We start from the raw sequence: 13,063 nt of genomic DNA, 5'->3' as shown, positions 1-13,063 counted from the left end.
ATCTTAGACTTTATAGCTTTCAGAACTGAAAAAAGAAACGTCTGTTGTTTAAGCCACCCAGTCTATGGTGTTTTGTTATGGCAGCCCTTGCTGACTGAGATAGTTTTCTACTGGTCTTGCCTGGGCTCGCCTGGAGCAGTCGGGATAGCTGCCCCTCTCTATCCTCATGGCCTTTCATGGCATGGGGTTCCAGGGCAGCATTCCAAGAGGGCACACTCCTAGGTACAGGTGCTTATCACGCCTCCAGTGGCAACTTTTTTGATGTAATCCCGTGGGTCAAAGCAAGTTGCATGGCTGAGCCACATGGGTCACGTGGCCTGATCAGCGTGGGAGAGGAGCACATGAGGGTGTGGATACTGGGAGGGTATGACTTACTGGGAGCCAGTACGGTAATCATCTACCCTAGGAGTTAAGGTATGAAGCTGGGTTCGAGAACGTGAGATGCCCATTTGCGTATCGCAGTGCAGATATTGAGCAAGCTGTGAGATGTGTGAGCCTGGAATTCGAGGCAGAGGTCCGGGCTGAGATGTGCATGTTGGAGTCATCAGTGCATAGATCACCTTCAAGCCATGAGATCGGTTGAAACTGCTCAGGGAATGAAAGCATATAGGGAAGAGAAAACCTCTGAGTTCTGGAGCCTCCATCATTTAGAGGTCACAGAGATGGGGAGGAACTGCTAGAGAGGACAGAGAAGCAGGTTGTGGAGCAGGAGGAAAATGAAGGGAGTAGTATCCTGGACTCCAGACAAAGAACGTTTCCAGAACAAAAGGATGCCTAAGATAAAGCCTGAGAATTGACTGTTGGATTCAGCAGTGGAAAGGTTATTTGTGACCCTGCGGGGAGCCATTTTGGGGTGAGTGAGTGGAGGGGGGAGGTAGGAGCAGAAGCCTAATTAGAGCAGGTTAAGAGAGAATGGGATGAGAGGAATTGTGGACAGAAAGTATGGACAAGTATTGTCCAAAAAAAAAAAAAAGATGTGAGCGTGAATATAATCTAATATTCTAGTAGCCACACTCAGAAAATGTTGAAGAAACTGTTGCCATTAATTTTAACAACATCTCTTCTATGTTATTTAACCCAGTATATCCAAAACGTTCTCATTCCAATGTAACCAGCATAACATTACTACCAGGATATTTTACATCCTTTGAAACCCAGAGTGTATTTTACACTAACGGCTCATGTCAGTTCACACTAGCCACCTCTCGAGGGCTCAGTAGCCACACATGGCCAGTAGCTGCCATACTGGATAATCCACGTATAAAGGAATCTTTCAAGGAGTTTTGCTCTAAAGAGGGGTTGGGGATGGAAGGGGAAGCAAAGTCAGGTGTTTGCAGTGGCTGTAGCGATACTGACTAAGTGAAAGGGGATGGGATCTGGATACAAAGGGGAAGGCTGGCCTTGGCTGGGGTCTTGGGCAGGACATCCATGGCAAGAGGGGTGAAGACAGAGCACATCAGTCACTGAGGCAGGTACATAGTTAGAGGCAATCATGAGAGCTTTGAGAAAAAAAAAAATTTTTAAAGATTGTGTTTATTTGAGAGAGAGACAGAGAACATGAGTGAGGGGCAGTGGGAGAAGCAGACTCCCTGTTGAGCAGGGGGCCCTATGAGGGGCTCAGTCCCGGGACTCCAGGATCATGACCTGAGCTGAAGGCAGACACCTGATTGAGCCACCCAGGAGCCCCAGATTTAAGAGGGTTTGTTTGTTTTTTGTTTCTTGTTTTTTTGCCTGATTCTTTTTTTTCTCAGTGAAGTAGGAGGCAAGGTCATCATCTGAGAATGAGGATGGGCTAGCCCTATGGGAGGTTTGAGAAGAGAGGAGACCATATGAAATTGTTGCCTGAGAGAGTGAATGGACAGGGGAGGTAAAGCGTGATTGCCTGGCAACAGGAAGGATGCACTTGAGGTCTGTGATCACGAATTCGAAGTGAGAACAGTCAGCGCTGTTGTTTTTCTCCAGACACATTCAGCTGTGTGGGTGCAAGTAAGGAAGAGGAGCATGTTGGAATTTAACCAGGGCTGGGTTGTTGGGTTCCCCCCCCTCCAAGATGAGTATGATCCTGACAGGCGCTGTGAAGTGAAAGGAGGATGCCAGGCATCTTTCGAATGATGGGCCTCTGAATGTAAGGAGGGAAGCAGGAGCCACGAGAGACAGCAGAGAGATGGTGGGACCTACTGATAACAGATTCTGGCTGCGTCAAAGTGTCGGGGTCAGGGTGAGAGTGTAAACCTGAAAGAAGTCGTAGTTGAGGAAGGAATGTTTGACTTAGAGGGGGTTGTAGATATTCACAATTCAGAGGTCTCAGGCCTGAGCATGGGAGTGAGTGGCTGATGTGCTAGAGAGGACAAGGGGACTGAGGAGTGGGGGGGGCCAAGGAACCGAGAAACCAGGGTCCTAGAAGGTTCATGCAGGCATGTGTGGAAATTATCAAGAAATAGGACAGGGATGGTTTTGAAGAGAGTGCTACCAAGCCAGGTACTAACATCCTCAAGGGATATTGAGGGCCATGACGCAGATGTTTGTAGACAGCCGTAAAAGGGAAGAGTAGTGGGGTGGTATGGGATGGTGGTTGTAAAGTTTCAGGGAGAGAGGGGGGCCAGTGGTCTGGGAACAGCAGTGCAAAGTAAGAAGTTACCCACCCTACCTACATGGGCCAAAGGAGAAAAACCAGTGAGGCTGCTTTTGAAGGCCAGAGGGGAAGCAGGCTCCTCCTGGGCAGAGGTAGGGTGGGTGTGAGACAAAGGATGAAGGGGACATTCAGAGACGTGAATAAAGTATTGGGGATTTGAGTAATGATTTCTCTGTGCCTTTGCAGATCCTGTTCCCTTCCCCTGGAATTCCCTTCCTTGTACACCTGAAAAAACTCCTCTTTAGCTTTGACCACCTAGCTCCTATATCACTATTTTCCTGAAATTGCTATTGCCGCGAGTACATGGCCAGCATGTCACTAAAGCCAGGGGAGGTGTTGGTCTCTACCTCTATAGAGAAGTGTGCTCCCAGTGGAATGTTCGTTAATGGTGGGAACGTTCTGCTTCTGCATTGCCCCGTAGGGTAGCCACTACTCACGTGAGCACTTAGAAATGCAGCTGGCACAGCCGAGGAATCAAATTTCTAATTTTATCTAATTTTAATTCCTTTAGTAAATTGTCACGTGTGGCTGGCAGGCTCATCTTGTCTTCAATCCTGTCTTCTTGGGCAGGGGGTCCAATTTCTTCTCACAACGATCGGTGCATTACTCTCATTCCATGGACTCTTCTCATTGATCTCTCCGCTCCGAGCTCTGTCCATGCCATTTCTCTCCCAAGCTCTCCACGGGGACACCCCATAGGAATTTGGTATTAGCGCATTCCATGTTGAACTCTTTCCCCTAATTCAACTCAGTTACTGAAGTAAGACTTATAGTGAATTCTGAAGTCATAGACTTGGAAGCTGCCTGGCCTGCCTCCCTAGCCATCCCAAACAGAAATCTGACCTCTACTCCCCTGTGTAAAACCTCTCAGTGGCATCTCATCATGTTCAGGATCAAGGCCAAGTTCTTGACCATGGCAAATGATGTTCTTCATGACCTGACCCCACTCGCTGGTCTCTCCAGCTTCATCTCTTGACACGTGTCCCCTCCCACTTTATGCTCCAGTGACACAGACCTGCTTGAGATGACATGCAAACACTGTGCCACATCATGCCTCCACACCTCTTGGCAGGCTGTACCCACCACGTGGAGTACCCTTTCCCTCCCGCACGCTCCGACCCCAGCTCCTCCCTGTGCTTCTTCAAAACCCACCTCAGCTGTGGTCTCCAGCTACCCTTCCTCTCTGCCCCCTTACTTCCTGTGCTTACCTGCCTACACCATCTCATGATTCACTCATTTATTTGTAAAAGATTTTATTTATTTGAGAGAGAGAGGACATGAGTGGAGGGAGGGGCACAGGGAGAGGGACAAGCACACTCCACGCTTAGCACAGAGCCCGATGTAGGGCTCAATCCCAGGACCCTGAGATCAAGACCTGAGCCAAAATCAAGAGTTGGACGCATAATCCACTGAGCCACCTAGGCGCTCCCCTCATTATTCACTTGTAAGTGCTGGACAGTTGTTAGGAGCGGGGACTATCTTTTCCCCCTTCTCCCCACCGCCTAGCCATGGGATCTGGTGCCCAGCGTTGGATGAAGAGAATGGGTCAAAGGAAGCAGGACAGAGACCGGAGAACAGGATGCCACCCTGCCCAGCCTCAACTCCTTGGTCTAAGTCCTTCCTGGGTGGGATTATAGGATGGGAGAATGGTCCCTGGGAGGCCTCTCGGGATCTGTCTTTGCTGCTGCTGCAGGTGACTTCTTTCCCAGCACGTGTGATGCTTCCTTCTGGCAGAAATCGATTTCAGAAAAAGCTATTATCTTCGCTCCCCCCACCTTTAGAGATGAAACGCTTCTATCCTCCTGGGATGCACGATGCTAGCAGAAAAATGTCACATTTCTTTCTTGGAGTAGAAAAAAAAGTTTTATGTGTTTAATTTTTCCAAAAGTGCTTAAGTTTCTCTTTTCCTTTAGAAGAAAACTGGTTTTTCACTCGGATTATCCCAAGGGCCACATTCAGGTATATGGAGAAAAAAAATGATGCGCGTGTGCATATCATTTGCATATATCTATGTGGGGTGGATCATTTATTCTCAGGGTACTTGCTTGCTTTCTTCCTGGCTGGCTCTCTTTCTGGTTTCTTTTCTTTTCCTTTTTTTTTTTTTTTTTTTTTTTAGTTTCTGAGAAATTGAATCTTTGATTATCTGCACAATGAAAAGAACCAACAACAGTGAAAAGACAGTGGAAACCGTAGGCAAGCCCCCTCCCCCAGCCCTTCACAGAGAAGATCACTTCTTTGCAAGATTCCCTGGCTTCTCCCAGTCTTTTTGGAGATTTTGGATGGCTGCGGTTTCTCCATGATAAAAGTAGCAGCCGCCTGCTGTGTGCCAAGCAAGCTGCTCTGTTTACTTTTCTGTATCTCTTATTCTACTTGGCGGCCCTGAGAGGTAGATGTTATGGCCCTGAGAGGTGGCTGTTACCTCCAGTCTTCATACAGGAAACGGTCCGAGAGGGCAATGCAACAGGATATGCCCCAGCCCCCCCCCCCCCCCCCCCCCCCCCCCGCTGCTGTCCCCCTGCCCCGACCCCAGGCAGTGGCAGACAGGGGATTTACACCCAGGGCTGTCCACTTCCAAGCCCTTTGTTTTCACCTCTTCAGCTCTATTTTCCATCCCTGGCATGTTGTTTGGTGTTCTGCCTTTGACATCTGCCACTACCAGCCAGGGACTTTTCCTCACGCGCAGGGTTTGGTTGTCATTTGAATGGCGGTTGCGCAATACCAAGGGGCCAGAGGTCACCTTATCTCCCCACTTGGTTTGTTTCCACGTCCTCAGTGTTACAGGTGGCGCAGGTGTAAATATCTTTGTGCAAATAAGGGTGGTCTGTTGGGTTCTTCAGGTATTTGACGGAAGTCCTCAAAGTGGGATTGCCAGGCCAAAGGGTTTTAAAGAGTTTGATGATTTCTCCGGAAGGGTTCTGCCGTTCGATCACTCACACCGGGCTGAATTTTGGAGTGCCTACTGTGTACCAGGTTCTGGAGGTAAAGGGGAGATTCCGAAATGGCCCCTCATTCATGGAACTGACAATCTGGTGTGGGGAGGATGGGGCAACCCAAAGTGGTTGTAGGAAAGTGGGGGTTGGGGCAAGGGGCAGTGAAAACGTGGACCCCTGGCTGTGTCTGAGTGTGCCTCTCCCCCATAGCGTGTGGCAGGGACTGCGGGGCAGGGAGGAGCATGATGAAGAAAGGGGCCTCATCCCGGCTTTCCCCAGGTCGGTGGCTGAGCTACCTCGAGGCTGAGGACCTCCTGGCTGCCCTCTCCTGTCCTTTTCCTCCAGGGGCCCCGTGGCCCACGGGACCAGTCACTGCTGCCCAGCTGCCACTAGGGGGAGCCAAGCAGAGGATGGAGGGAAATAGCTCCAGCCTTGAGAGGCACCTGCGTGTCCTCCAGGTCCGCTCTTCCCCTTAACACCCCAGCAGCCAGGGAGACAACACGGTGCCTGATTCCCATTCATTCAGCAGACAGGAAGGTGCGCAAAGTTTCAGTGTGCAGCCCAGTGCCTTTTTGCAAGCCAAGCGCTGTTAGATGCTAGGGGCACAGAAATGAATCCAACAAGGGCCCCCTCCCCATGGAGCTCTGGTCTAGAGAGGAAAACAGACAAGGAAAGAGACCTTATGACTTGGTGTGGTGGTGGTCTGAACAAGTAGCAACAGGGGCACTGAGCAGTGAGCGGCCTGGCAGCGTCTGAGAGCCCAGCGCCCTGCTCTTACTTTGGCTGTGGCACCACAAATCTCCTGGCCTTTGGTGTCTCCATCTCTAACCTGGAAGAATGAGTTTGATGCCCTCCAAGGGCCTTGTGACTTACAGATGCTGTGAGCCTGGCTCATGTGCCCATAATAAGCCCAAGCTTTTCCCCCAGAAGACCTACCTGGCTTCAGTCACCCCACCTCACTCCTTCCTGCCATACCCTACCCCACCCTACCCCACCCTGCTCCTGTGGTGTTCCTTGGTGTTCTGCCTCTGGCCTTCCTCTCCCAGTCCACATGTGCCCTTGTGTCTTTAGTAGCTAGTGGGTGCTGCTGACACCTACATCTGGATGTTCAGCCCCATCTTCTCCATTGAGTGTGTGACGTGACTTAAATTAAGTCATCTCATCTACCCAACAACCTTATGAAGTGGGCAGTGGCATGCCATTTTATAGATGAGTGAAACTGACCGAGACATGTCCACTTGGATATTCCACAGACGCCTCGATTTCAATATGTCTGAAATTGGCCTCATCGTCTCCCTGCCTTCTGCGTCCTCTTGCCTTCCCCTTTCTTCTCCATCACATTCAGTGGCACCATCAACCCAATGAGGCCCAAGCTGGAGGCCTTTCTAGATTTGTCCGTCCTCATCCTTGCTCCCCAGCATGCATGACTCAAATCTGCTGAGATCTTCTTCCACTTCTCTCCAGCCCTTCCTCTATGAACTTTGAGGGCCGTCTGTCCCTTTCCCTCTTTGGGTTCCTGCAGCAGCCTCTTTATCTGTCTCCCTGCCTCGATGTTCTCTGCTCCAGTCCTTCCCCTGCACCAGCCAGCGGGACCTTTGTCAAGCACATATCTGATCACATCACTTTCCTGCTCCTTCCTGTGGCTTGGCAGCAGAGCTCCGAGCTTGCCATCCATGCGCTGAAATCCATCCAAGAAGACATGTTTTGTTTGGTCCGTTGAGCATTCTTAAAATGTTCTGAATTATTTGCCAACATTTAAAAATCAGGAAATGCCACACACAGCTCCTGTGTTTCTGGCTCCTCTTGCAAAACTGAAAAAACTGGCAACTCTGGGAACATGTTCCAGTGGGGCAGTGGTTGGATGGAGCCGAGTGGTGGTTGCCATCTTTAGAAGGGGCACGGGCTTTCTTCTCCCAGTTGCCTACCTGAGCCTTGTGGCATCGGGGCTCATGACCCTGCAGGTATGGGCTGAAGCCCAAGCCAGCCCTCAACCAACATCCGAATCTTACTCCTGCTCACCACCCCGCCACACCCTCCACTGCGGCCCCAACTCTTACCCATAGTTCTCTGAATTGCCTTACACTCAGGGCTCATGTCTGCATGTCTGCCTTTGTGCAAGCTTCTGGCTCTAGAATTCCTGGGCCGCTGGTTAAGTCCCGTTGGTCCTTCGGGATTGCTCTGTGCCCCGTCTACTGAGAAGCAGTCCTTGTTCCTACATCTTCCTCCCCCCTCCTCTGCCTCCAGCTGAATTCTGTCCTCCCTTGATAATGGGGCACAGAACACAGGCATCCCACCATTGTACTGGGTTCTAATTGTTGATTGGCATGTCTGCCTCCCCCCGCAGACTAGGAGTCTGGAATTGTAGGGAGCCTGTCTTCTTTATCTTCCTATACCTCAAAGGTTAGCACGGAGCTTGGAAACGTAATAGGCGCCTGATAACTGGTGAATGAATGGATGAATCAGTGAAAGACTGACTTGGGAAGATACTACGGGGTGTAATGTTGCCACCTACTTGCTTGGGATGGAGGGTTCCAGCTTCCTTTCATTCTGGAGCATCCCCATTTCCAAGCCTTCCATTCCGAGTGACACCCCACAGCATCCTATAAGCCATACTCCAGCTCTGCCAGCTCTGGAATGCATCCAAGCCTCCCAGGAGGCTCGTTCCTAGGGAGGCTAGAGGGAAAATATATCATTCTTGCTTTTCCGGGGTGGGGGAAGGAGTTGGGTAACGGTTGGGAAATGGCTCAGCCGTTGGATACAGCACATTCTGTCGTTATTGGAAGCATGATCATGTTGTGCTCATGGTAGCACCTCACACCCGTGGAACACTCACATGGTACCCAAGTCTAGACCACGAGCATCCGGTAGCTTATTCCCTTCATTCCTTGCCACAGTGCTAAGGAGTGGGTAGGACTGGTATCCTCGTTCTACAGGCAGGAAAACTGAGACTTAGGGAGTTTCCACAACTTTTCCAGGGCCACATAGCCCAGACGTGGTAGAATCTAGATTTGAGCCCAAATCCGTGGGCCATGAAAGTGGACCCTTCCAACCACCATGCCGCACACTTCCTCAAAGAGCTCTTTCTTTAGAAACGTGAGGGAAGGACGCAAGTCAATGTGAAAGGGAAGGATGTGTGATTATATATACAGTTAGACTCCAATTAGTAATTAAGAAGAAGAAGAAAAGCAAACCAACTCCTGAGGCGTAGGGCAGTCCAGCCGGCTTGCACACCCACAAGCCAGCAGCGCCGCATGTGGGGAGTAGAGGGCTGGGGATGTGTTGCTCTACATTTTCCCCATCTCGTTGCCACTCCCGTAACATTTTCTAAATTTCCTCTAACAATCATGCATTCCTTTCATCATCCAAAAAAAAAAAAAAAAAATCCTCCCTCCAAAACGGCCCCGGCATGTCAGCGGGCCCATCTTCTAAGCAGTGACAGGGGGCAATTGGCCAGTGGTGGCTGCGGCCTCGGCACCTGTAACCTTGAGGAGCAAAGGAGAAGTGAGTCTCACCATGTCCCCTTTTCCTCCAGGTGCTTACACCCCAGAGCCCCTCGGCAGCTTCCGGTGGGCGCTTCTCTCAACCGGCCTCATGTTCTTTTACCACTTCAGCATCTTACAGATCCTGGGCCTGGTAAGTTTGGTCTGGTCCCCTCCGACTCCCCTCTGTGTGGAGTTCTCCATAAATCTTCATAATCCTGGTTGGCGCTGGTGTATCGTTTTGTTTCGAAAATACAAGATGCCAAAGGCCAGGATGTCAGATTGTTGTGTCTGGGTTGCTGATTTATGCTCCATGGCCTGGGCCTCTCCAAAGGGTTTTCAGAAATCTATAGTATTGACCGTTTCTTTCATTCCTGGGGAGGCAAAGATGCCCTTCGCTCACGACCGCCCGGGTTGCAAACAGCGAGCTGCGGCTGGAAAGTGGTTTGTTATATACCCCGTGGGGGGTTGAAGGCAGGACCTCCACCTGGCCTGGGTCTGGAGAGGAGGTTTCCAACCTTAGGTCCATTCTGGGCCGACTTCCAGGCCCTGAGCTGTGTGGCCAGTGGAAGTGCCGTGTTGGAGGGACTCCCATGGTATTCTGGGGTGTTCAGACCCGCCCGGAGCATGGATGAAGGCTGGACTCAGTAGTTGAGTTTTCCAGAGCCCAACATTGCTGAGTGCATGGTTGTCTATATTGGTGCCAAAGTGAAGGAGGAAGAACTCGGGCCTGTGGTGGGTCAGGAGACCCAGTTCAAGTCCCGGCTCTGCCACCATTCTGGGTGAGTCACCTCCCCGTCGAGGGCAGAGAGCTGGCCCCCCTCTGAGACATGGAACCAAACCGCCAGCCTCCCGAAGAGGTGGTGAGAACTTGTCTCTAACGTGAATGGGCTGGAAGGGCTGTGGAAGGCAGGTGCCGCAGCCATCTTTGGGATGGGAGCAGCGTGTCTGATTTTGTGTGTGAGCGGCATGAATGCAGCATCAGCCGTGTGGGGCCTCGTGGGGTCTGGCTGGACTAAGGCACATGACCGAGGTCACCAGTGCCTGTGGAGGAGCAGTCCCTTTCTCTTCCCCACCCTGGCATTCTGCTCTGCTCTGGTTTGCCTGGGGGACAGCTGGAGCTCTTGGCCAGTGGCATGAATGCTCCCACACTTGAGGAAGGCAACAGGATGACTTTCACACCTGGCTCTCAGCGCTCTCCACTGGGACTGCTTGATTCCACAGGGGTCCGTGTCCTCATGTCACCATACAAACCATGCTCAGTCCCACCTGCAGGCCTGGGTCAGGCCGTGCCTCCTACAAGGAAGGCCCTGCTTGCTCCATTCCTCGCCATGACCCCCATCCATCCTTCATGAGTCCGTCCAGGGTGCCACTTCCTTCATGAAATCTTCTCTGAGAACTCAGGGCCCATTCTTTACCCTCCCCCCAGATCTCCTGGTGGGGGAAACCTGGTGAGCACCGTCTGGTTTGAGGTCAGATATGGTTGCCCATACCGACTCGGTTGGTGGCCAGTTATAAGTGGAGGCAGGGACCATGTCGTTGACTGTTCTGTCATCCCCTGACACCTCTCCGGGGACTAGGCACGTGGTAGATGCTTAGGAATGACGGCAGGCTCTGGACCCAACGGGAAGGCAAGATTGAGCAACGCCAAACAGCTTTTCCATTGGATGGCCTCCCCCATCGCCTCCCAAGGGCTCTAGCCTTGACCCACCCCCAAAACCCTAGGGCAGAAAAATCCCATCATGAACAGGTGGGGATTGGTCAATCCCTCCTTGTCTAGCCCCCCCATTAGGTAGAGATGGCTGAACTGGCAGAAGCCAGAGAAAGCCTCAGGATGGTGAACGCTCACTCTACCTCCCTTGTCCCTGCAGGTCACCGAAGTGAATTTGAACAACATGCTGTGTCCGGCCATCTCAGACCCATTCTACGGCCCCTGGTATCGCATCTGGGCCTCGGGACACCAGACTCTCATGACCATGACCCACGGGAAGCTGGTCATCCTGTTCTCATACATGGCTGGGCCCTTGTGTAAATATCTGCTGGATTTGCTCCGGCTTCCAGCCAAGAAAATAGACTGAAGGTGCTTGTCTTTTTTTTTTTTTTTCTCCCTGAGGAAGCAAGTCCTGACTTGACTTGGGGAACACCCAGTTCTTGATGAAATCATGGGGAGAGGGCAGTAGGATGTTTGGTGTATTTCTTTTTCCCCTCCTCTCTGTCACTTTCTTCCACCGCGCTTCCTTCCCCAGCTCTAACCCCCAGGACATCTCCTGGAGCCTGGGGGTGGGGGATCGTGCCAAGGGCTGGATTCTTCCTCCTCCTCCCCTTTGGCTCTTCCTCCCTGCTCCTAGTGGCCTTACGTGGGCGACGGTAGTCAGTGGTTTTCACTCTGCTTGTTGGTGCTTTAATGACAGCTGGTTGAGGGGACGGGGAACAAGAAGCAGTAGTTCTCTTGGCACTGAAGTGACGAGATTGGGTTGGGTTTCATTTCTCCACTGCCAGGGACCTCCAGGCTTACTCTGGGGTCCCCCTTTGTCTCCAGCCCAGCCCCCACCATAATGGGACCGAGGCCTTGTTTCTACACCAGCGGCAAGCCGAGAGCCAAGGGTTTTCCCAGCTCGTGGCCAAAATAGAACCTGCCAGAGTCTTCCCACTGGTGTCCCATGACTCAGAGCAAGCAGCCAACCCTCCCTCCAAGATGCTGCCTGTGGTGGGAGGTGGGGGCACTCCTTGGCCCCAAGGCTAGATTCCATTGAGGGGAATGGAGAGCTGTTGGGATAGCAGATCCAAAGTGAACAAGTTGAAAATATCCACCACTCTTACTAGGCAGGACCCTGGGTAAATTCTGCCTGAGGGAGCCAAAAAGTGACCCATATCCCTATCAGAAGTGAGCGTTAGAAATTAATCAGTGGAAGTGATAACTTGAGAAAACTGTGATTTGAATCATATGCTCCATTTTAGTTGAATGTTTGATAGTAGATGCCATTTTAATCTTGAACACCCCTTAAATATTTCTCTCTCTCTCTAAAAGGCAGCTTCAGGGAAGGGTGAGCTGGAGTTGGGTTTTTTGCTTTTTGGATTTTTTTTTTTAATTTGTCTGCTCCCTTGTTTTTGGATGTTTGAACTCAGAGAATCCTTGGGTCAGGGGCCATCTCCGCAGGGGCTCCTATCCATGTATTCTGTGCTTTCACAGGCTATGTCAGCATCCTGGGTTGGGAGAAGATACAGATCCTGTATCATCAACAGGATAGATCCTGTATCATGACCTCAGCCAGATTCCATGCCGAACTGTTTCACATGGCGGGGCGTCACACACTTCCCTGCCCACCTGGTCCACCCCCAAAGCCCATGTCTGGGTTGCAAAGGAGGTACGAAGAAATCAGGTCCCCATGGGTGCAGGTTCAAGTGTTTCAAAAGGAAGACCTTTGGCACAAAGACTTGAGCTCAGTCACACAGACTTCAAGGAGAGAACCAGTGGCTGGGCATTTGCTGACTCCTTGTGGGTTTTAACTAAGAACAGGTTTGCCTAAGAACAGAAAAGGTGGTTCGATGACTTCCTCTGATGGCCCTACCCCCCACCCCACTCTAGGCAACCTTGTAGTCCTGGCCTGGGTCCCGTATTCCAGGTGTTACTGTACTGTAAAGACCTAGATTGAGCTTCAGTGACTCAGTGGCCGTGATCCGAGCAGACAGACCTACAGAAGGCAACAGGGTGCAGGAGAGTTTCTTGGAGCAAGGTGAGGTTTGGGAAGCAGCTGCGGGAGGAACCGCCCTGCTGCAGAGGCTGCTGGCACAGGGGACGATCAGTTCCCAGGACGTGGAGGAGCCAGAGGGAGAACACCCAGTACTCTTACTCCCCTTGAGCTCCTCATGACGTACTCCATTTTCTGCCTCTCCCTCCCCCCAAGGGCTTGGCCAAGTTTGTCTCAGCGTCTCTCACCATAGGGTTGTCTTCAGGAAGGGGTCCCTCTTGAGCAGCTGGATCCACCCTGGTGATCATCGAGCTGCTGCGTGTAGGGATGACT

The 13,063-nt window shown here is 51.5% G+C and overlaps 1 protein-coding gene across 10 annotated transcripts in view; it reads left to right on the top strand.

Annotated features, from left to right (window-relative positions):
* The window catches only part of TMEM164 (transmembrane protein 164), a 154,306-nt gene extending 142,173 nt beyond the window's left edge, over window positions 1-12,133 (top strand). For all 10 annotated transcript variants that reach the window (XM_047716888.1, XM_047716895.1, XM_047716891.1 and 7 more), the window contains 2 exons: window positions 9,095-9,195; window positions 10,913-12,133. In XM_047716888.1, coding sequence (XP_047572844.1) covers window positions 9,095-9,195; window positions 10,913-11,119 — 308 coding nt within the window. In that variant the 3' untranslated portion in view covers window positions 11,120-12,133. The remainder of the gene's footprint in view (window positions 1-9,094; window positions 9,196-10,912) is intronic.
* The last annotated feature ends 930 nt before the right edge of the window (window positions 12,134-13,063 follow it).

Source organism: Lutra lutra, chromosome X (assembly GCF_902655055.1).
Source record: "Lutra lutra chromosome X, mLutLut1.2, whole genome shotgun sequence".
In the NCBI taxonomy this organism is placed as follows: domain Eukaryota; kingdom Metazoa; phylum Chordata; class Mammalia; order Carnivora; family Mustelidae; genus Lutra; species Lutra lutra.
Note: the sequence above shows the minus strand (reverse complement) of the source record. Positions and strands in the feature narration are given on the sequence as shown.